The following is a 22,161-nucleotide window of genomic DNA, read 5'->3' as shown; positions in this document are numbered from 1 at the left end:
TTCGGATTCTGTGTCTCCCTCTCTCTCTGCCCCTCCCCTGCTTGTGCTCTGTCTCTCTCTGTCTCTCAAAAATAAACATTAAAAAAATTTTTTTTAATATAAACTTTTATGAAAACTACATTAGACTCAACATGATCATCCCATTAAATAACATAAATTCATGCATAATCCTTCAGAATTATAATTATCACATATATTTTAATTATTTTCTGCCAAACTAGCCATCTTGTGGTAATACCTTTATTTTAAAAAAAAATGCATGCATATAAGTGATATAGTATTTCCTAAAAAACAAATATATAAGAAACTCATTTTTGCCAGCTGTATAAAAGACAAAACCATAAAAATGTTTTTGGAATTAAAAATAAAAACATAAACTACTTCTTATAAAAATTCATGTTTCAGCTAAGGTCTCAATAAAGCTTTCTTTCACGAGAATCTATTTACTCCAAGAAAGCATAACTTGTAATAAAAGAGAAACAATTACAATTAAGCTATCACAACCTGTGGCAATATTCTTTTAAAAAGTTTTATCAACCTTTGTTACAAGACAGGCTAAATTCTGTATCTGACTTTTAAAAACTTCATAAAGATGAAAATACATGTTCTCTGACATAAAACTAGAAATACAGATATCAAAATTTAATGGTTTCCCAATTGTGGGCCAGGGAAGACAAAGTCTAGACAACATAAGACAACAACAAATACTGCTTTTATTCACCTCAGATATATTTTGGTTACTTATGTACAGAATCTTTTCAGAGAGATGTGGAATAAGCTACAGTGAAAGATCAGAAACAGAAGCCAAATACATAAGCAATTCCTTTCATCTGCTCTAATGGATATAGGTGCTGTGACCATAAAGTTGAGAAAGTAGTGATAGATGAAAAAAGAAAATACTATTTAAAGACCTCTTGGAAACCTGACAAATGCTGTATCTCTTCTCCGAGTAAAATGCATGAGCGAAATATGTATGTATATGTATACAAAATATATATACCATGGAAACCGCAAGTTAAGAACCTCTACTATTAAAAACTGATAGAAAATCCCCATAACAGTAACTACTGGAAACAAGAATCATCAATGGATGGTAAAATTAGTGGGTAAAAGGGGCGCCTGGGTGGCGCAGTCGGTTGAGAGTCCGACTTCAGCCAGGTCACGATCTCGCGGTCCGTGAGTTCGAGCCCCGCGTCGGGCTCTGGGCTGATGGCTCAGAGCCTGGAGCCTGCTTCCAATTCTGTGTCTCTCTCTCTCTCTGCCCCTCCCCCGTTCATGCTGTGTCTCTCTCTGTCCCAAAAATAAATAAACGTTGAAAAAAAAAATTAAAAAAAAAAATTAGTGGGTAAAAGTATGACGAGAAATGGAATATTTGTAGAGACTCAAAGAGACAAAGGGAAAAATAATGCAACAGTGGAGGAAGCTGGTAGTTACCACCTTAACCAAGTGATCAAAATTAACATTACCACTAAAGAGATGTATCAATTTCACGTACTAAAGTTTTAACATAATGCCCTGAGAGGGCTACAACATCACTTCTACAGTCTCCTTACTAAAAATGCATGATCTCAATCAACTCATGAGGAAACATAAGACAACCCCAAGTTGAGCAACATTCTACAAAATGGCCATGAAAAGAAGGGAGAGGCCGGCTGCTGCCAGCTGGGGACAGTGTGGATGATGGTAGTTTTTTTTTTGTTTTTTTGTTTTTTGTTTTTTTTTTTAATGAAGCAAGAAATTGAACACATTCAAATGGTGATGAGGAAGATCTGGTAGAGAAAGACAGAAAAGAGAGTGCATAATTACTGAAATAAAACTGAAGAAGTTGGTACTTGATGTTGGAGATAGTTTGATCCAACTACTGAAAGGGAAAGTGGTAGGGTCTCTACAGAGTAATAACTGGCATGTATGTATCAAGTTCTTCCATTTATGCTATTTAATTTAATCTTCATGACAATCCTCTTAAGTACACAATATCAGGGTGCCTGGGTGGCTCAGTCGGATAAGCATTGGACTTCAGCTCAGGTCAAGATCTGAGTGTTTGTGAGTTTGAGCTCCCCACTGGATTCTGTGTTGACAGTTCAGAGGCTGGACCCTGCCTCTGATTCTGCGTTTGGGTTCTGTGTCTCCCTCTCTGTCTACCCCTCCCCTGCTCACGCTCTGTCTCCCTCTCTCTCTCAAAAATAAACATTAAAAAAAATCAAAGTACACAATATCTTACCCAGTTGTTCAACTGAAGACAGGTTATACAGCTTGAAAATGGTAATGCTAAAATTTTAACCTATCCTTAAGTGATGGAGAAATGGAGTCGATGAAGAAGAGGTCAATGAATAATGCAAACGCAGATGATTATAACTTCGGAGTTTAGTTTTACTAGGCCTTGGAATTGTTGTGTGCCTATTTAGAAAACCAAAATCTGCACAATACATTAATACACACACAAGCGATTCCATTCAACTCAAAGTTTATGTGACTCTGCAGCGTGCCCTAAAGACTTCTAGAGGTAACTACAATCACATTTCCCCAAATTCATATTATTTTTCAAATCAATTGTGATATTGTGATATAATAAGAAATATATATTTGGTCTTCATCCCCAGTTCCTGCTGCAGGCTCCTAAAACCCTTGGAATTTACTGAGTGATAGGGGTGAGAGGAGTCTTTTTTTATTCAAAATAAACCTCTTTCAAACACACCTGAGTTTATGCAAATAAGACATATCTTGAATGGCCCCTAAACAGCTTTAGGGTTGGGGCTGGTTGCCCTAAAAACCTACCATACAGTTTGAGCTGGAACTTTAGGCCCAGCCCCAGAGAGGCAAGATTTAATTAATCACTAATGGCCACTGATTTATTTAATGACTCATGTCTATGTATCGGAACCCCCTTAAAAGCACTACACAGTAAGATTTGGAGAGCTTCCAGGTTGGTGAACACATCCACATGTCAGGGGGTGGCACACTGCAAATGCCACAGGGACAGAAGCTCTTACGCTTAGGACCCTTCCTGTCTCCACCTAATGCACTTCTTCATCTGGCTATTCATTTCTATCCTTTACTATGTCCTTTATAACAAACCAGTAAATAGAAGTGTTTCCCTCAGTCCTATGAGCCATTCTAGCAAATTATTAAACCGGAGGAGGGGGTTGTGAGAATCACTTACATACAGCCCGACAGTCAGAAGTATGGATGACTCAAACTTGTGACTGGCATCTTGAAATGGGGCCAGTCTTGGACTGACCCCTAACTTGTGGGGTCTGTGTTTAACTCCAGGTAGTTAGTGTCTGAATGGAATTAAATTATGGGATACCCAGTTGGTGTCTGCAGGGAATTGGAGAACTGCTTGGTGCAGAAAACCCATACGTTTGGAGTCAGAAGTGCCATGACTACTACTACAAATCCTAGTGGCAGTACATTGTCAAATCAAAGAAATCTCTGGAACCGAGTAGCAGTGAGCTAGTCTTTTGCCTAAATTTACCTAGAGAAAGAGGTAGTTCAACATAACCCATTATTGTACTATGATCCCTATGTGATGCAATCAGTAACTGACACTTCTTGATAAATTGTTTTGAAAATGTAACAAACTCTAGTTTAAGCTTCTTTTTTTGTTTGTTTCACTAACAAAATTGTTTTTTATTTTACTTACAAAAAATTGCCTAAGTTCTTTCTTTCCCCAACTAAATATTAATGTAAGAAAAACGAATCAGGCAAGGATCCAGTTTCTGACAGTGCCTTCTAAATGTCTCTAACTTCCCTTAATAATTCATTAGAAACACTGCCAGGAAGGTCTGTAAAAGAATAAAGGAGAGACCTTAATTTAAAAAATAGATGAAAAAAATGAATACATAGGCAAATGAACAGAATAGAATGAAATGGTATGATGTAGTATATGTAGAAATTTAATGTGTGAACAAGAAACACTGGGAAAGGAGAATAAGGGGTGAGAGATTCTTTCATGTGAATCCTGTGTACCACGTGCATTTTTTTTTTTTGCCCTGATCACATGGACTACTTTTTCCATATTTAAAACCTAGTTAATGAAAATTCTTAAAGATTTTAATATATGAGAAAAATGGCATTTCAAAATAGTGGAAATTAGGAATTTGGAAAAGGAATCCAAATGAATTAAAAAATTTAATGGTAAATGTAAAACCACATAATTACTACATGAAAACATGTGACTTTTTAAATAATCTTAAAGCACAGAAATTCTTTCTGCTAATTCAAAAGCAGATGCCAATAAGGAAAAGACAAAATTATTACATTAAAATTTTTACATACAGTAAACAAAAAAATTAAAACACAGACTGAAAACTTAGAAGAAATGTTTGCAACATATATAACAAAGGCCAAATAAATGTTTAATATAAAAAGATTTTTTCAGATTATTAAGAAATGAATAGTACCGCTATAAAATACCAATGAACACCATAATAAAATATTTTCAATTTCATTGGTTAACAAGGAGCTACAGGGTAAAACAAGATGTTTTTAGAACTTCAAACTGGCAAAGATTTAAGAATGATAATACCCAGTGTTGGTAAGGTTAAGAGGAAACTGGCATTCTCATTTGTGGTTGGTCTATGTACAAAATGACAACCTTATGAAGAATAATTTGGCACAATATTTTTAAAAATGTAAATGGCTATGTTCATTAATCCAACAGTTCTATTTCAAGGACTTTATCTTAAGAGAATAGTCAGGAAAATATACAGTGATACATTAAAACAATTTTATAATTGCAAAAAAACCCCAAATGCCACTCTAGAGGATTGGCAAAATATACCTTAATAAATCAATAGGATGGACTACTACACAGCTATCAAAAATAATGAGTTAGCCCTATCTTTACTAACCTACAGAAAGGTCCACAATGTGTCACATACTGAAAAGGCTATAATCCCCTGTCTAGGACTAAGGAATAAAAGAAAGAGAATAAGAGAACTATGCAATTTCTTACCTAATTACTAAACCCCAAGTAAATATGCTTCTTCTTTTAAGAACCTTATTTTAAAAGTCCTTAATTCATAAGTCCATAGGATGATTTGGGGAAGACAATCACAATGTTCTAGAGATGGAACATTTGTTCCTTCCATTAGCTCTATTACAAATCTCTGATACAATGTGAGGAGAGGCCACTACAAATTCGCATTGGTCAACCTCAGCTAAATCCTCACTACTATTTAGAAAGAATTTCCTTCACATCCTATAAAAGTTATTGCCAAGCCAAGCTGCCAGTCTTTTTCAACTCTTTCACATGATTTTGTCCAGTACTTTCCCATGATGATTAAAGTCATCTGAATTGAGATTCCATGACTTTTCTTCCCTCCATCACACAGCCCCTCTGTGTCCTCATCTTTCTACTCTACTCTGATTTCTGTTCTTGACAATCACTCCTCCCCCCCACCCCTCACCCTGGCTCTAAGACTAGCTCTACCTACCTTGAGCTTAGTGGCAGCCCCTCCCACCCCCTCCAAAATCTTCCACCAACTATATGACCTCTTAATTGCATTTTCAAATTCTTTCTCTTCTACAAACATGTCTGTACTTGAATAAAACCTACAGTCTCCTGATACCTCTTAAGATCCTCTCTTCATCTTCAAGCCCCTTGAAAAACAGTCCACATACACACTGCCTCTAATAAGCCTCCATTACCCTTATTTTACTCAAACTGTTCACTTGCAAGCATTGAAAATCAAACAGCCAAAAATCAGGTATTTTCTTGATCTTCTTGTTCTTTTTCCAACCCTCTTCCCTTGATCTTATCTTATGCTTCATCTTCTGCCTTAAACATTTATTAAGTAGGTTTTCCCATCTGCCTTTCCCCAGCCCTTCCTCTGACTCCTGCTCTCTTAAAAAAAAAAAAAAAAAGGAAGAAAGGAAGGAAGGAAGGAAGGAAGGAAGGAAGGAAGGAAGGAAGAAAGAAAAGAAAAGAAAAGAAAAGAAAAGAAAAGAAAAGAAAAGAAAAGAAAAGAAAAGAAAAGAAAAGAAAAGAAAAGAAAAAAAGCAAGCATTTCCCAAGGCTCTACCCTTAACCTTTTCCCCTCCTCTTTTCTCATTTGTTACTTCATTGGCAAAGACCTAGCCTACTCCCACAAATCCTCATTCACTCATCTAGTACCCATTATATGGCAGGTGCTATGTTATGTGCTACATCAACTAAACAGCAACAACAACAGGTAACAGTTGTTTCATTTTCTTTATTTCCTTATTCTTGAGAAATATACTGTGAGATCCTAACCTTCCTCCTGAGCTCTACACTCCCATTTCCAAATGTTGTTTTTAACATCTCCATACAGGTGTTCAACTCAACATGCTGAATCAAATCATGACTTCTTTCCTAAATCAGGCCTTTTTCCTGATGTCTTTTTCAATTAAAATTTCATTGATTCTTCTGCCATACAGAATTCATTACTTCTCATGTCTCAAACAATGTAAGTGTAACCTCTAAATATCTCATGCATCCATCACCCTTCCCATCCACAATCCACCATCCCAACAGGAGCCTTCATTCACTTCCTGTTCGCTTTACTAAAAGAGTCAATTGGAACAGGCACCATATCTCAATATCTCTAATTCTCAGTTGTCCTAAAGATGATGGTATTTTACCTGCTGGAAGTGAGAGACTGAATCATGCAATCTGTAAATTCTATTTCAACACTAAGAACTATGATTGCACAACTTACCTCAACATTATTAAGAATATTATTTTTAAAAATCCTCCTACGCTTTTTTCTTATTAACTCAATGTTAAATTATTTACTTATTTTACACACAATTTAAGTGGCAATGAGAATGGCTACTATAGGACTATAGGAGATAGGACTATAAGAAGAGAAATATAAATGTGTAAGAGTGGTATTTTTTTTTTACAAAAAAAAAAAGAAAAAACTTGTCATGCAAAGGATCACCCAAGATTTTTAACTTTCTTCTCAACTTGCCCTGTATTTACATGGTTATAGACCCAGTATATATATGCAAATTAAAAAATTTTAATGTAGGCAAGAACACTGGCTAAAAGGAGAAAACCTTATGAAGATGCATTTTAGTAACAAAATCTGAATCACTGAATTTATAGAAATTATGCTAGTTACTAATTCAGTATCATCTTTCTTCCTGTAGTCTTCCTTAAAATAGTCTATAGAATGATGAAAATACTTTAATAAGTACTGTCAAACTTTATTAATACAATCTCATCACATCGGTGAAGAATGTTAAAAACAGCTACATAGTAAATCCATTAAGTAAGAGTATATATTGTACCCTGATGTCAGTCTCAAACTTAATTGGAGATGCATGAGAAAAAAAAAGATTTTACAAATTTTGTGCCCAAGAAAGATCCAAACATCTTACCCTCCTTACACTGGTGCCCTCTTTGCCCTCTGTTTGTTCAGCACATATGTGAGGAACCACAATGCTGAAGTTTTCTTAGTTCTCCCATATGCCTGTTTCATTTCCCTAGCAAGATTCTCAGGTCCTCAGGGGGTGAGAACCCTGCCTTTTATGTCAGGCTGGAGCAAAAGTGGCTCACAGAGGGCTTTTAGTGTTTATGGAATAAAAATGTAATGGCTCAGTTAAAAGATGCTGTTATGTAAGTTTAGGAAGAATTTTTATATGAAGGACAATAGTTATCCATGCCCACACTTGTTATAAGAAGAGAACAGAACAAGTTTAACTATCAGCAGGAGAGATTTAGGCTACATATTTCAAAATTTTTCTATACAGATTTTTAAATAAAATAATTGTGGTATACTTTTTCTCTTGAAATCTAGGGGCGCCTGGGTGGCGCAGTCGGTTAAGTGTCGGACTTCAGCCAGGTCACGATCTCGCGGTCCGTGAGTTCGAGCCCCGCGTCGGGCTCTGGGCTGATGGCTCAGAGCCTGGAGCCTGTTTCCGATTCTGTGTCTCCCTCTCTCTCTCTGCCTCTCCCCCGTTCATGCTCTGTCTCTCTCTGTCCCAAAAATAAAAAATAAACGTTGAAAAAAAAAAAAAAGAAATCTAAAAAAAAAGGGGAGCAATGCATACATATTTTATGTAGAATGAATACTTGTGATAGTTACTCAAAGTAGAAAATACATCAACCATAAGAATCCTTTCCTGCCCTTCAAGCTATAGAACCTCCAGAGACCTAATTTCCTCAAAGAGAAACCAGAAAAATGCAGCAAGAATCCTTCTGGACAAACCATCTTATATCACAGCTTTAAACAACCCAACACATAGGCATGAAGGGTTTCAAGATAAAAGATGCTGTATGACCTAAAAATCAAAAACTGTCTAAGCCCCTGTTCTAGATTTGCTTCTGATTTGATACAAGACCTCAGGCAAACAATTAGTCTGGAGGTCTGTGTCCTCATTTACTAAATGAGAATATCCTCAAGGGGTACGGCACAATGTCACTATTTATGAAAGAAAGCAGTACTGGAAAAAGAAATTTAAAGCAATCGAATCTATAAATAGAAATTATTATTAATATAGACATAATTCAATGAAAATAGACTCCAAAGGGTTCCAAATGACTCAGAATGGCTACAGTGTAACAGCACTGATGAAGCCAAAGAAAAACGAAAACACTTACATTTTAAGTTCTTTATTTTAAAGTATCAGAATAGGATCAAATTGGTTTTTCACTGCTCTACAACTTACAGGCTGTGGGTAATTTAGGTTAGTCCCTTACCTCTCTGAGCCTCCACTTCTTTCTAAAGTTACACTATTTATGGTGCTTATTTCACAGATTATGGGGAACACTGACCATAACCTCTGGCTCACAGTAAAGCTTTACAAAATGATTAGCTGTTATTACTAGCAACACTATAATCCTTGTAGTCATTGTGGCCATTAGCAGTATCATCATCATTGTTCTTTCAGGGAAACAGTATATGGTACAAAAGAACCTAAACTTTGGAATTGGACAGATCCTGGTTCAAATCCCACCTCTGCTATTTATCAGTTGCGTGACCATGGCCCTCCAAGACTCGGTTGCTCTACTTAGAAGACGGGGAAGTCACCTCCCTCCTAAGGATGTTTTGAGGATTAGACGCAGCCACATGAAGCACAGAGGTCTCAGTAAAAGTTGTTTTTATGCCTTGATTTTTATATTTTATTTTAAATTCCATTATAGTTAACCTACAGCATTATATTATGTGCCTTGATCTTTTTAATGAATTATACAAATCTGCCAAGCAGTTAACGTCGTATAATACATAAAAATTGGCCTGAGCAAGATGGCAACACGGTAAGAAGCAGAGGCCTGAGTTCTAACACAGAGGCCAGAACATAGGGAGACCTTTTCCACCAATCCAAGTGACAATTAGAACATATTATAACCATATGGTTACAAAGGGCCTAGTGCAAGTAACAGAGTTCGGCCACTCTCAATAGCCTTGTTTCTATAGGTGATGCCTTCCAAATTCCAGATAGCTTATTTGAAATAAATATTTATTTGGAATACTAAATAAATATTTTATTCGGAATACTTCATTTATCAATGAACTTCTGAAATACAACTTTATAATTTTAACAGTGATTACGTGGGGAAAGTGGCTTCAGCATCCACAAATAGGATTAAGTTGACAAGTGAATGTTTTTCCCCATTTGCTAAAATAAGTAAAATGCATTTTCACAAAATAGACATCTTATTTTCTGATCAATAGCACTGTTACTCAATTTATTAGGAATTGCTTTCAATGACCTACAATGTTTAGGCAGTGCGTTATAAAAAGGTTAACCCTAATTTTTTCTATTAAATAAGGGAGACTCTAGAATAAGCCAAAACAGAAGAGACTACATTAAAATATTATATGATTGTTGGGGCGCCTGGGTGGCTCAATCAGCTAAACATCTGACTTCAGCTCAGGTCATGATCTTGTGGTTCCGTGAATTTGAGCCCCACATCAGGCTCTCTGCTGTCAGCATGGAGCCTGATCCAGATCCTCTGTCTCCCTCTCTCGGCCCCTCCCTTGCTCACATGAGCACGCACTCCTTGCCCTCTCTCTCTCAAAAAAAAAAAAAAAAAAAAAATTAAAAAAATTTTTTTAATATTATATAATTATTTAAAATGCATTCTTATGCTTAACGTTAAACACATATATCACACATTATGGAACTGCAGTTTTGTGTCAAACAAATTAACAAGATTCTAATGTGAAAAGGGTTCCTGGCTTAGAAAAAGCTACAGAAAATCATTTGAACTTCCCATCCTGCCTTTCTACTCCCCAGATTATCTTGAGTGTCTCCTCCCAGCCAGACATTAAAGTTTAAATGTAATTTATTTGTAGCTTAATTTGTATTGGCTCACACTTCGGTAATGCAAGCAATTTTCTATTGACTTAAAGTCTTCCACTCCAGCTCTTTGGAGTCACATGGCAATACACAGAATTAATAAAGAGAATGTCAACAACTAAGGTAAGAAAAAATATACAGTAATAGAATTTTAAAGAGTTAGAATATCAATGATTTAGGGGTTTGTTGCAGGCTATTTCATCTTCTGAGGCAAAGGAAAGTTAATATGGTAACAAAATATTTTTTAGTCTCCTTATTTCTGCATGGGTGTCAAAATACCAGTCATATAAATTTTGTTATTTGTTCTCTAACCAATTCTTTTTAAGAAGCTTAATCTATAATCTGCTTAGCAAGGCAACTATATAAAAATATTTAAATTATCTTTACATCAACAATTGGATACGTTCATAGACAAGCATAGTGTAAATTTCAACATTTTCTCGACAGACTGTAAGTTATTTCATCAGTCCCTTTCTCCTTTCCCAAATCCACTCAATTCACTGATGTTTTACAGAAGCAATAGCCAAAAAAACATATAAAAGACTCAGCCTACTTAGTAATTTTTAATGCAAATTAAAACCTATCAATTTGGCAAAGTACATATAAAGAAAGACCCAACACTGACAAGAAACCATGAACATACTTCCTGGAAAGCAACTGGGCAATATATATTATTCTTGAATTATTCTTGAAAATGTCTAGACCTTTTGATTAGTAATTACACTTCTAACATTCAAGCCTAAAAAATAATCAGTGATTACAAGATATAAGTACAATGATATTTACCAAAGTGTTATTTAGAAGAGTGAAAACTTAGAAAGAACCTAAATTACCAACAATGGGAATGTGGATAAAATGAGAATGTTCAATAAATAATAGCACACCTATTTGATGAAATACTGTATGGACACCAAAAATTATACTTTTGAGGAATATCTAATGTCATAAGAAGATGATCCTTATAAAATATCAGGTTTTTAAAAAAGCAGACTATAGGGGCGCCTGGGTGGCGCAGTCGGTTAAGCGTCCGACTTCAGCCAGGTCACGATCTCACGGTCCGGGAGTTCGAGCCCCGCGTCAGGCTCTGGGCTGATGGCTCAGAGCCTGGAGCCTGTTTCCGATTCTGTGTCTCCCTCTTTCTCTGCCCCTCCCCCGTTCATGCTCTGTCTCTCTCTGTCCCCCCAAAAAAATAAATAAAAACGTTGAAAAAGCAGACTATAAAATTTTATATACATGGTATACATTTTTTGTAAAAATTATTGTACTTGATTAAATAGATATGCATATAGGCATTACAGAAAATAATATAGAAAATATTTACACTGGGGCGCCTGGGTGTCTCAGTTGGTTAAGCAGCTGACTTCGGCTCAGGTCATGATATCGCGGTTCATGAGTTCAAGCCCTGCTTCGGGCTCTGTGCTGACAGCTCAGAGCCTGGAATCTTCTTCAGATTCTGTGTCTCCCTCTCTCTCTGCCCCTCCTTTGCTCACAGTTCTCTCTCTCTCAAAAATTGAATAAACGTTAAAAAAATTTAAAAAAAGAGAAAATGTTTACACTGTCAGTCTTGAAGGGGAAGATAAAAAGTAATTTTATTTTTTATTATTACTATTTTATTTTAGAGAGAGAGAGAGAGCACGCAAGCTGCGGAGAGGGGGAAGAGAGAGGGAAAAGGGGAGAGAGAGAGAGGGAAAAGAGAGAGAGGGAAAGAGGGGGACAGGGGGAGAGAGGGAAAGAGGAGGAGAGGGGGAGGGAGAGACGGGGAAAGAGGAGGAGAGGGAGAGGGAGAGGGAGAGGGAGAGGGAGAGGGAGAGGGAGAGGGAGAGGGAGAGGGAGAGGGGGTGGGGGGGAGAGAGAGAGAGAAAGAGAGAGAGAGAGAATTTTAAGCAGGCTCCACACTCAGCACAGAGCCCGACAGGAGGCTCGATCCTATGACCCTAGGATCATGACCTGAGCCCAAATCAAGTCAGACACTCAACTGACTGAGCCACCCAGGCGCCTCTAAAAAGTAATTTTTACATTCCTCCTAATGCCCTTTAGCATTTACCTTATCACTCCATCCTTCTTTACTATGTTTTTGTTTCCCCCACTGAATCATAAGCTCCATGATGACAGGAATTTGTTTCTTTTGCTCACTGTCCCTAGATAGTGCCTGACACATAGGAGTCATTTTGATAAATATTTATTAATACTATACATATATATAAACACACACATATAGCTACAAAAAGCATTTTTAATATTTATTTAATATTTATTTATTTATTTTGAGAGAGAGAGAGAGCAGGGGAGGAGCAGAAAGAGAGAAGAAGGAAGAGAATTCCAAGCAGGCTCCATACTGTCAGAGCAGTCCCATGTGGGGCTCGAAGACACAAACCGTGAGATCACGACCTGAGCTGAAATCAAGAGTTGGAGGCTTAACCGACTGAGGTGCCCACGTGCCCCACATTTTTTATATCATCGGAAAAAAATAATACAAATTCCCTACTATAGAATTATTAACCTAATTCCAAACTTCAAGAGTAGCAGTTCAGTTTAACCTCTTACTTTATCATCAATCATCTTTAATCCTACAGGAAAATAAGTGATTAGGTTGATAGTCATGACCCTCAATTGGAATCGGAGGTTTTGGCAAGGTTTCTGGCTGAAATGTCAATTAGTAATTACTTGAACATCAGTCATATGTGCATACATCGACCATACTGAAAAATCCAAACCTCTCCCAGCACCCACCTGATGGCCACAGGTATTTTTCCCAACTATGTTGGCCCACCTAAGTTAGAGCCATCACCTACTGATGAATGAAGATACTGCCTTTCCCTTGATCCCAGACATCAATTTAAGAATATTTATTATTCTTACTGTTCTATGACTATGGTTAACAATATTAAATAAATAAAAGAAATTTCTAAATAAAGACCTTTCAGTCTAACAAATATATGACTAGCTGGTAATCAATTGGCAACTTCATCTAGAATTCAGATGGGAATTATTCATTCTGAGGACTCCAAAAGGCGTCAAAAAGACAAATATTTTTCCACTGGTGAGCATCCTGGTCTTATCCAGAACCTATTTACTTAAAAAAATTTACTTAAAAATTTAATTTTTAATTTACTTGAAAATTTAACAACATTGATTATCCAAAGGAGAAATCTGTCATTAAATATAAGTGTCGATTATATTCCAGACAGTTTTTAGATGTCAGAGTTAAGCATGAAAGTTACATTCTAGTGGGGAATATGACAATAAACATGGAAACAAAGAAATAATTAGGTAAATTCAAATAGTGATGGATACTCAGAAGATCACATTGTGTAATATGATAGGGCTATATATATGGCAGGGGGGTGGGCATCATCAGTGATTAGTTAAATGTTCTGAGAATTTATAATCTGAATGATGAGGAAGCAGGAATATACAAATCTGGGAGATCATACTAGGCAGAGGGAACATTAAGTACAAAGGTTCTGAAGCTGGAAAGCATTCAATCTATTTTTAAGAGAACAAGACCATGTAAGCAGGAGCCTAGAAAGCAAGGGAAAGAGGGAGAGGAGCTGAGGTAGACAAGATTAAGTCCTGTAGAATACTGTAGGCATATTAAAGGGATTGGATTTTATTCTGGGTGTGATGAGACTGCACAGGTGTAAGCAAGGAACTGTTAAGGTCTGATTATGAACAAAGAATAAAGATTATTAAGAGACAAAAGAAAAAATATGAAAACCAGATACAGTCTCAAGTCTGAAGTAACAGGAAAAGGACCGATGTTCCTATACCATGATCACAGGCTCTGAAGGTGTCAATGCATTACATCCTGAACAACTGATTTTCGTCATAACAAGAAGGATTTGCCAAGAAAACAAAGAAAAAATACTACCATACATTTATAATAGCACTTTAAATATTTTATAAACTGTAAAATAGATGTCACCTAAAAATATGCTTTTTAGAACAGCAGGGAGAGTATATTACACAGTGTTATCTAAATAATTTACTTTATGCTTCAAGAAATACAAAGTCTTAAAGTGCCTTTAAAAGAAATAATAAGCATATAAAAGTCCACTTTCTCTTCCTCACTATTTGCATTGCAATAATCAATCCAGATATAAAATTCATTCACAAAGTATGTTTTAAAATCTATACTCTACCAAACAAAGCCAATTCTTTCGGTGTCATTAAATCTATCCCAATCTCCTCTGCACTATTTAGGCTGTAGTCTTGTTTTCTAAGCTCTCTCCCCAGTTCCTTACTCTCGGCCTCACGGGGTTCAGAAAAGAAGCAGGCATTGTCAAGGTACATCTTTTCCCATGAGTAATTAGAAACTACGTATAAAGTGAACCTTGGCATTATGTGAACAAAACAGAGTTCTTTAAAATATACTTGTGCACTTCATCTACAAAGGATTGCTTTTTAATTGGAAACATGAACTTCTCAGATTTTCTTACTACAGGATGCTAAATGTGATCACCATCATTTCATGTGGTGACAGCCAAATCTCTCCATTTTAAGCACATTTTTTCCTTTCTAATTAATATGTAATCTAGGAGACAATATGAATATTCTGGTGTCCAAAAATTCTTTCACTCTGTGTTTTGTTTTGTTTTGTTTTATAGTTACACGTGGTCCTTGAATAACGCATCTGAACCGGATGGGTTTATTTATATGCAGATTTTTGTCAACATAGTACAGTACTATAAATGTGTTTTCTTTATGATGTTCTTAATAACATTTTATTTTTTTCTTACATTATTGTAATAATACAGTATATAATACTTATAATATACAAAATACATTAATTGACTTAGTTATTGGTAAGTCTTCTGGTCAACAATAAGTTATTAGTAAATAGTTAAGTTTGGGGGAGCTAAAAGTTATATGCAGAATTTGACTACGCAGAGGTCATCACCCCTAACTGCTTCATTGCTCAAAGGTCAAACGTATACTCTTTTAATTATAAAGTAATAGTGTGCTCATGAGGAAGCTTCAAATTTAAAGAACTACGAAAATTCCTTCCTCGCCCCACCCGAGATGCTGTCACATTTCCACAGAAGTCAGCTCTTTTAATTGATTCTTGTGCATCCTCCTGGAAATTTCCAACACATACACATTTATATATTTCTTTTTCTTTTTACCATAAATACAATCATATTATCTATGTTGTCTTGCAACTTTATTTTTTATGCTTTATCCTGGACTTCTTTCCTATTACTACATATAGTAATCTATATAGATTCACATAGATTCATCTCATTCTTTTTAATGGCTATAAAGAATTCTACTTGCCATTATTTATTTAACTTAGTTTAACTAGTTTCCTAAATACACATTACTACAGTTTTCACTTACAGTTTTATGATACCGAACAATGCTATCGTAAATACCATTGCATATAACATTGTATACTTTATGTGAATAACGTTTGGAAGAAGATAAAATTGCCAGAAACGTAACTTCTGGATCCAGATATATTTAATTTCTTTTCTTTTAATAGGTATTGCCAAATTTTCTTTCAAAATTGCACCAACAGCAATGCTGTTCCTCCTTCCTTCTTCCTCATCAATAACGGACATTAGCAAATTCTTTAATCTTTGCCAATATGAGAATTGAAAGAAAAAAAGCAGCTCATTAATATTTCAATTTTTATTTTTGTAAACAAGAAGCATCTTGTCATGAATACATTGGACATTTGAAATCTTTCCTCTATGAGTTGCTTATATAAGGTCTCTGTCCTTTTTTCTATCAGGTATTCCTAATGGATAACAATATTTAATATTTTAAGCTATGTGTTTGAAGAAATGTATAATAAGCTTCATTATAATATTCATAAAATATTATTATAGTTGGTAATCTGTACCTAAGAAACCCTCCCTCAAACAAAGCTATAGTTCCTGAAAGTATATATTTAGTTTCATTATGTTTAGTATACCTTTAACTCCTTGACTTTTAGAATGAGAATACTGTTATAAATGTGCTAGAGAACTTCCTATATTAAAATCTCAATTCTTTCTTAAAAATTCAAATTTCTATGTGCAAGTAGTAGGAAATAATTAAAAATTAAGAAATCAGCATCTTGTTCTTTAGGTAACATTTTAGAACCACTAATTTCATCTGCAGTTTTTTATTTAGTGCTAAACCCAGAAGGCATTTCTAAGAACAAGGAAACCAAAAATCTAAATTAAATCTGCCTAGAGAAAGCACTGTACATCTATCTTTCACTGTTATGTGAGCTAATCTCTTTCTACTTTAAAAATCAATTTTGCCTAGCCCTGGAGTAAACACTCATGTGCTGGAGTGTGATAAGAACTTGCCTGATCAATGTAAAAAGCCGTGCCTGTGCGGATCTCTCGTCGCTGTTTGAGATCAGTTTCAGTGGTGTCCCTTGATAAGGCAATGTATTCAACTTCCCGTTTGGTCAGCTCCTGTAGAACAGAGAGTGAAATTGTTCCAGAATTAAAACAAATTCCCAACATACTCTTGGGAGCCAGTTATCTGACAATGCCACTGACCCAGAGATGAGCATTTTAAATGAAATCATGAGTCCTAGCTTTGAGAAAAATGCAAAACATTGAGCATCAATCAAAACATGTATGTACTTCTCCTCAGAGCTCTACTGCACCAATAGTTGACTACTTGATAATTATGTACTTCCTTAGCAATTATTATTATAATCAGATATTATAAATCTTAATGTCTTCTATAGAATTCTTTTCAAATATCACGAGTAATAACTTACCAACTTGGTGTTTTTTTTTTTGTTTGTTTTTTTTTTTTACAAATGATAGCCATTTTAGTAAGTAATGTTCACCTTATTTTAAAAGGGTGATCTACATCAATTAAGCCCATTAACCAATGTTTACCAACTGTCTGTGATACATTAAATCACACCTTACCAAGTGTGAAAATAAGGTAAATACCAGTAGTCAGGTCAACAGAAGAGAGAAGAAAGACATACATAGATAGCTATGCGGGGGGGGGGGGGGGGGGGGGGGGGGGAGATGAAGAAGGATGAAAGCAGGAGAAGAGGGAAAAAAAGACTTCTTTCATAGAAAACAAACATTTTTGATTTGAAGGAGAAATCATCCAGAATCCATTTCTTTTAGAATAATTTATCCATCCCTAACGTCATTTTTCCCTGCATGTGACAACCATGTACAAACAGGTTTTAACATTAGCCTTGGTTTTACAACACTGAATTAAAAACAATGATGTTGGGGCGCCTGGGTGGTGCAGTCGGTTAAGCGTCCGACTTCAGCCAGGTCACGATCTCGCGGTCCGTGAGTTCGAGCCCCGCGTCAGGCTCTGGGCTGATGGCTCAGAGCCTGGAGCCTGTTTCCGATTCTGTGTCTCCCTCTCTCTCTGCCCCTCCCCCGTTCATGCTCTGTCTCTCTCTCTGTCCCAAAAATAAATAAAACGTTGAAAAAAAAAAAAACAAAACAAAAAAAAAACAATGATGTTCTCCAATGGAGTAAGGCATAAAATATGTTCTTATTAAACAGGGAGAACAAATTAATTTACTGAAGTATAAGGGAAAAAATTGAATGAGCACACCATTAACGGTAAAAGAGGATATTTCACGCAACAGAATTTTTTTTCTCTGCCGTATCATGTTGATAAAAATATATCATAGTTGTCATTTTGGTTTTACAAAATATGCCTGTTCCCATGTGCTATAAATTTAAGTATGTATGGAAAGTAGAAAACATTTTAAATAGAGAAAACACACGTCATAGTGGTAAAGATGTGTTGATACCAAACAATATTTTTCTAAATAATAATGAATTGCCTCTGAAAGCAAAATTTTGGACTAAAGACACAATTTCTCTTTTTAGCAGATGCCTCCTTCTTGTTTCTTAACGTATCATTGGTGCCTTCATGTCTATTTCATTGATTGGCTGAATGGGATCACTGAAAAACCCTGTCAAAATTGGTTGACAAAGAGACGCCTCTTATTGTTAAACTGTACCTAGTAACACCCTGAACTGCCACACTGAAGATATAATCCTGGTTCCTCAGGCAAGACAAATGCCAATGTCTCCTCAGCTGCTGCTTCCCAGAAATGGTATGAGCAAGTTCAAACAGTACCAGGAGCGGCAGATCGAGGAGGCAGCAGGGGTCTGTTGAGTTTGTTGAGCTATCTATACCACTCCTTCTATATAAATTAAATATAAAGTAAACACAACTATCAAATTATGCCCCCAAATCTCTGCCTGTAAAGACTTCATCTACTCTGGATATTACTAAGCATGGGATCTTATATCTAACAGCAACAGTACCCAGGGCAGAGTTTGCAAGGCAGCTTAGGCTACTGTTTTCTTATGTGTATTTCCACATCCTTAAGCTGCCTCGGCTCTGATTCACAATTTAAAGTTTGTTGCTGTTTTCTTTTTTTAAAGATACAGGTTATATTGCATCTTTGAACCCACAAGACACCTATGATGTCCTAGCCCTTCTCATTCCACATTCCTAACAAGCTTTAGAATCTTGCCCAGAAACAAAATCAAAGTGAGATATTATGGTCTTTGAAATGAACCAGGCGGAATGGATTCTCGGTAGCTGACTTTGCATTCTTAGGCAAGCCACTTTTGCCTTATTTATCAATAAAATGAGGATAATACTATGATGACCCCTTATACCTCACAAGCTCATTCCAGAAGCAAATAAAAGATATGGAAGGTACGGGCTAGAAAGAGTTAAGTTCTGATTTGTCCATTGTACTTTGATCATCCTCACCCTACATGATTTTGGAAGTACCAAAATAAATTCACCACTGAAATAAAAGAGGACATGAAGCATATTTCAAATAGCACAGAAATCAATTCTTCAATATCAAGTAACACAAGGAAGCTTAAAGTTCTTCCCCTTCATCCTAAAAAATATCTTCAGACAGAACAACTTCACCTGATGGCAATCTTCCTCCCATCAATACAGCAATGCCTATTAATGCAGGCAAACTGGGGAAAAAGGTCTTATACAATTTTTTTTTATTTGGATTGAGATTTTAATATTTCAACTCACTTCACAACTGTATTCAGAGAACTACAAACATGTAAGAGGATAACAGGTCAGAAAGAAGACTTGAAGTCTAGCTCTATCATTTACTAGCTGGAAAAAAGCTTGAGTGAGTTATTTCATAAACTTGTTTTCTCATCTATGTGAAGGAAAAAAGCGTGTAACATATAAGAGATATTTGACAAACTGTAGGCTCTCCTTAAAGAGCATATAACAACAAAAAGTCAAGAGAATTATTTGGCTTTTTATTTTTATTTTTTAATTTTTTAATGTTTATTTATTTATTTTGAGACAGAGAGAGACAGAGCATGAGCAGGGAAGGGGCAGAGAGAGAGGGAGACACAGAATGTGAAGCAGGCTCCAGGCTCCGAGCTGTCAGCACAGAGCCCGACGCGGGGCTCAAACTCACGAACCGTGAGATCATGACCTGAGCCAAAGTCGGACGCTTAACCGATGGAGCCACCCAGGCACCCCGAATTATTTGGCTTTTTAAAATGTGGGCCTTAAATGAAATATGGCCTTTTGTAGCAACGTGGATGGAACTGGAGAGTGTGATGCTAAGTGAAATAAGCCATACAGAGAAAGACAGATACCATATGGTTTCACTCTTATGTGGATCCTGAGAAACTTAACAGGAACCCATGGGGGAGGGGGAGGAAAAAAGAAAAAAAAAAAAAAAAAAAAGAGGTTAGAGTGGGAGAGAGCCAAAGCATAAGAGACTGTTAAAAACTGAGAACAAACTGAGGGTTGATGGGGGGTGGGAGGGAGGAGAGGGTGGGTGATGGGTATTGAGGAGGGCACCTTTTGGGATGAGCACTGGGTGTTTTATGGAAACCAATTTGACAATAAATTTCATATATTATAAAAAAAAATAATAAAATAAAATAAAATAAAATAAATAAATAAAAACATTATACCTATTCTTGTAAAAAAAAAAAAAATGTGGGCCTTAAATACAGAGAACAATCTGAGGGTTGTTGGGGGGGTGGGGGAGAAGGGAAAATGGGTGATGGACATTGAGGAGGGCACTTGTTGGGATGAGCATTGGGTGTCATAGGTAAGCGATGCATCATGGGAATCTACCCCAAACCCAAGAGCACACTTTACACACGGTATGTTAGCCAATTTGACGACAAATTGTATTTTAAAAAAATAAACAAAAATTTAAAATATTTAGAAAAGAAAAAAGGATATTTCTTGAGTAATCTAAATATAAAATATATAATATGAAATTAATATAACATAAAATAATAACGTAATACAACATATAGTATTATATAATGTAATATAAAACTAAGTTTTGTTTTGTAACCTCATAGTTGCTGATTCTATCTGCTACTCATTGCCTGAATTTGTACTTCTTTTTTATCAGAAGTTGAGAACTTTCTAGTGACAACAAAATTTTGTTAAAGCTATGAACAACATACATCTGCTTCCCACATAACTTACTCCACACTCCTTATTAAAGAAAGCATGTTTCAACATTAAAATTTTTTTCAAGTAATGAATAATCTTGATATTTTTGTAAATTCTTAATCTTAATTTATGTTAGAACACAATTAATCAAAGTTAAGACCCTTAGGAATCCATAAGAATTGATTGCTTACCAGGTACTGCATAGCAATAGAGCGTCGAAGAGGCCCAGGAGGTCCTATGAGAAAGACATCTTGCCCCAAAAGATCCTTCTGCATCATCCATCTTAGATGCTGAATTACAGATTGAGCCAGAGAGTCTGAAACTTCAAGCACGAAAAAAACAAGATGAAATGAAATGCAAATCAGACTACTACTTATAAACCTCTAAGCAATCAAGGCATATAGTGTATTATATTTTAAAAAGTGTATCTATCTCTCTATATACATGAACAACACACATATTCATCAATACATCGACCTGGTGAATTCTCACACTGCTTTACTGCTTTAAAACCATTGTTACCAATGTTAAAACAGGACAAAGCTTATGATATCACAAAGAATCACATAATATCACACTTGTTATTTATTTACTTTATTTACTCATTTTGAGAAAGAGGGAGTAAGAGAGCATGAGCAGGCGAGTGTCAGACAGAAAGGGAGAGAGAGAGAATCCCAAGCAGGCTCCGCACTGCCAGCATGGAGCCTGATGCAGGGCTCAAACCCATGAACTGGGAGATCACTACCTGACTCAAAACCAAGGGTCAGAGGTTTAATTTAATAAGCCACCCAGGTGCCTTTGATATCACATTTAAAAGCTTACAAGAACATTCGAATGGTCACGTTTAAGTGTCACTAAAGAAATACAAGTGATATTCAAGGGTGATATAAGGAATTAGAATCATTATCACAATTCTATAGCCCAATGGTTTTGTTCTAAAAGGGACATGACTAAATCATCCCAGACAATTAATGATTATCACAGTCTTGAAAATTTTAAGAAAACTATATTATAACTTAAGTTGGCAATGGGTTGTGAGATCTTTCAAACTTCACAGTTAGAAGGTTTGAAGACTAACATGTGCAACTGTTGGGAATAGAAGACTACTTCATTCAATGCCCTTCTACATCTACTATTAAATCTGTCAATCTGCTCATCTGCCTAAGCATTTTATAAATGTTTGAATTAACACAATTAATTTGTGTTTGCTCATTTGTAAATCACTCAGTGACCCAGAAAGTGCATTCCTAGGTACATAAGAAAAACTCTCACCCTTGTACATTGGTAGACACATAGAATAATCATGGAGTGTTATTCAAAACAAACTGAATACAACAAAGAAAAATATAGCTTATTAATTCTTTAAAAAATAAAAATACAACTGGAGACTGGAAGTGGATAAAATACACATGAAGGAATATTACATAACAACAAAAACAGAATGAACTACCACTACTTCTAACAATA

The 22,161-nt window shown here is 35.8% G+C and overlaps 1 protein-coding gene across 1 annotated transcript in view; it reads right to left on the bottom strand.

Annotated features, from left to right (window-relative positions):
• The window catches only part of VWA8 (von Willebrand factor A domain containing 8), a 366,738-nt gene that overhangs the window by 298,544 nt on the left and 46,033 nt on the right, over positions 1-22,161 (bottom strand). Inside the window, exons 3-4 of the mRNA XM_045477746.1 lie at positions 20,886-21,016; positions 16,578-16,688 (exon numbers count right to left, since the gene is read on the bottom strand). Coding sequence (XP_045333702.1) covers positions 16,578-16,688; positions 20,886-21,016 — 242 coding nt within the window. The remainder of the gene's footprint in view (positions 1-16,577; positions 16,689-20,885; positions 21,017-22,161) is intronic.

Source organism: Leopardus geoffroyi, chromosome A1 (genome assembly GCF_018350155.1).
Source record: "Leopardus geoffroyi isolate Oge1 chromosome A1, O.geoffroyi_Oge1_pat1.0, whole genome shotgun sequence".
NCBI lineage: Eukaryota > Metazoa > Chordata > Mammalia > Carnivora > Felidae > Leopardus > Leopardus geoffroyi.
Note: the sequence above shows the minus strand (reverse complement) of the source record. Positions and strands in the feature narration are given on the sequence as shown.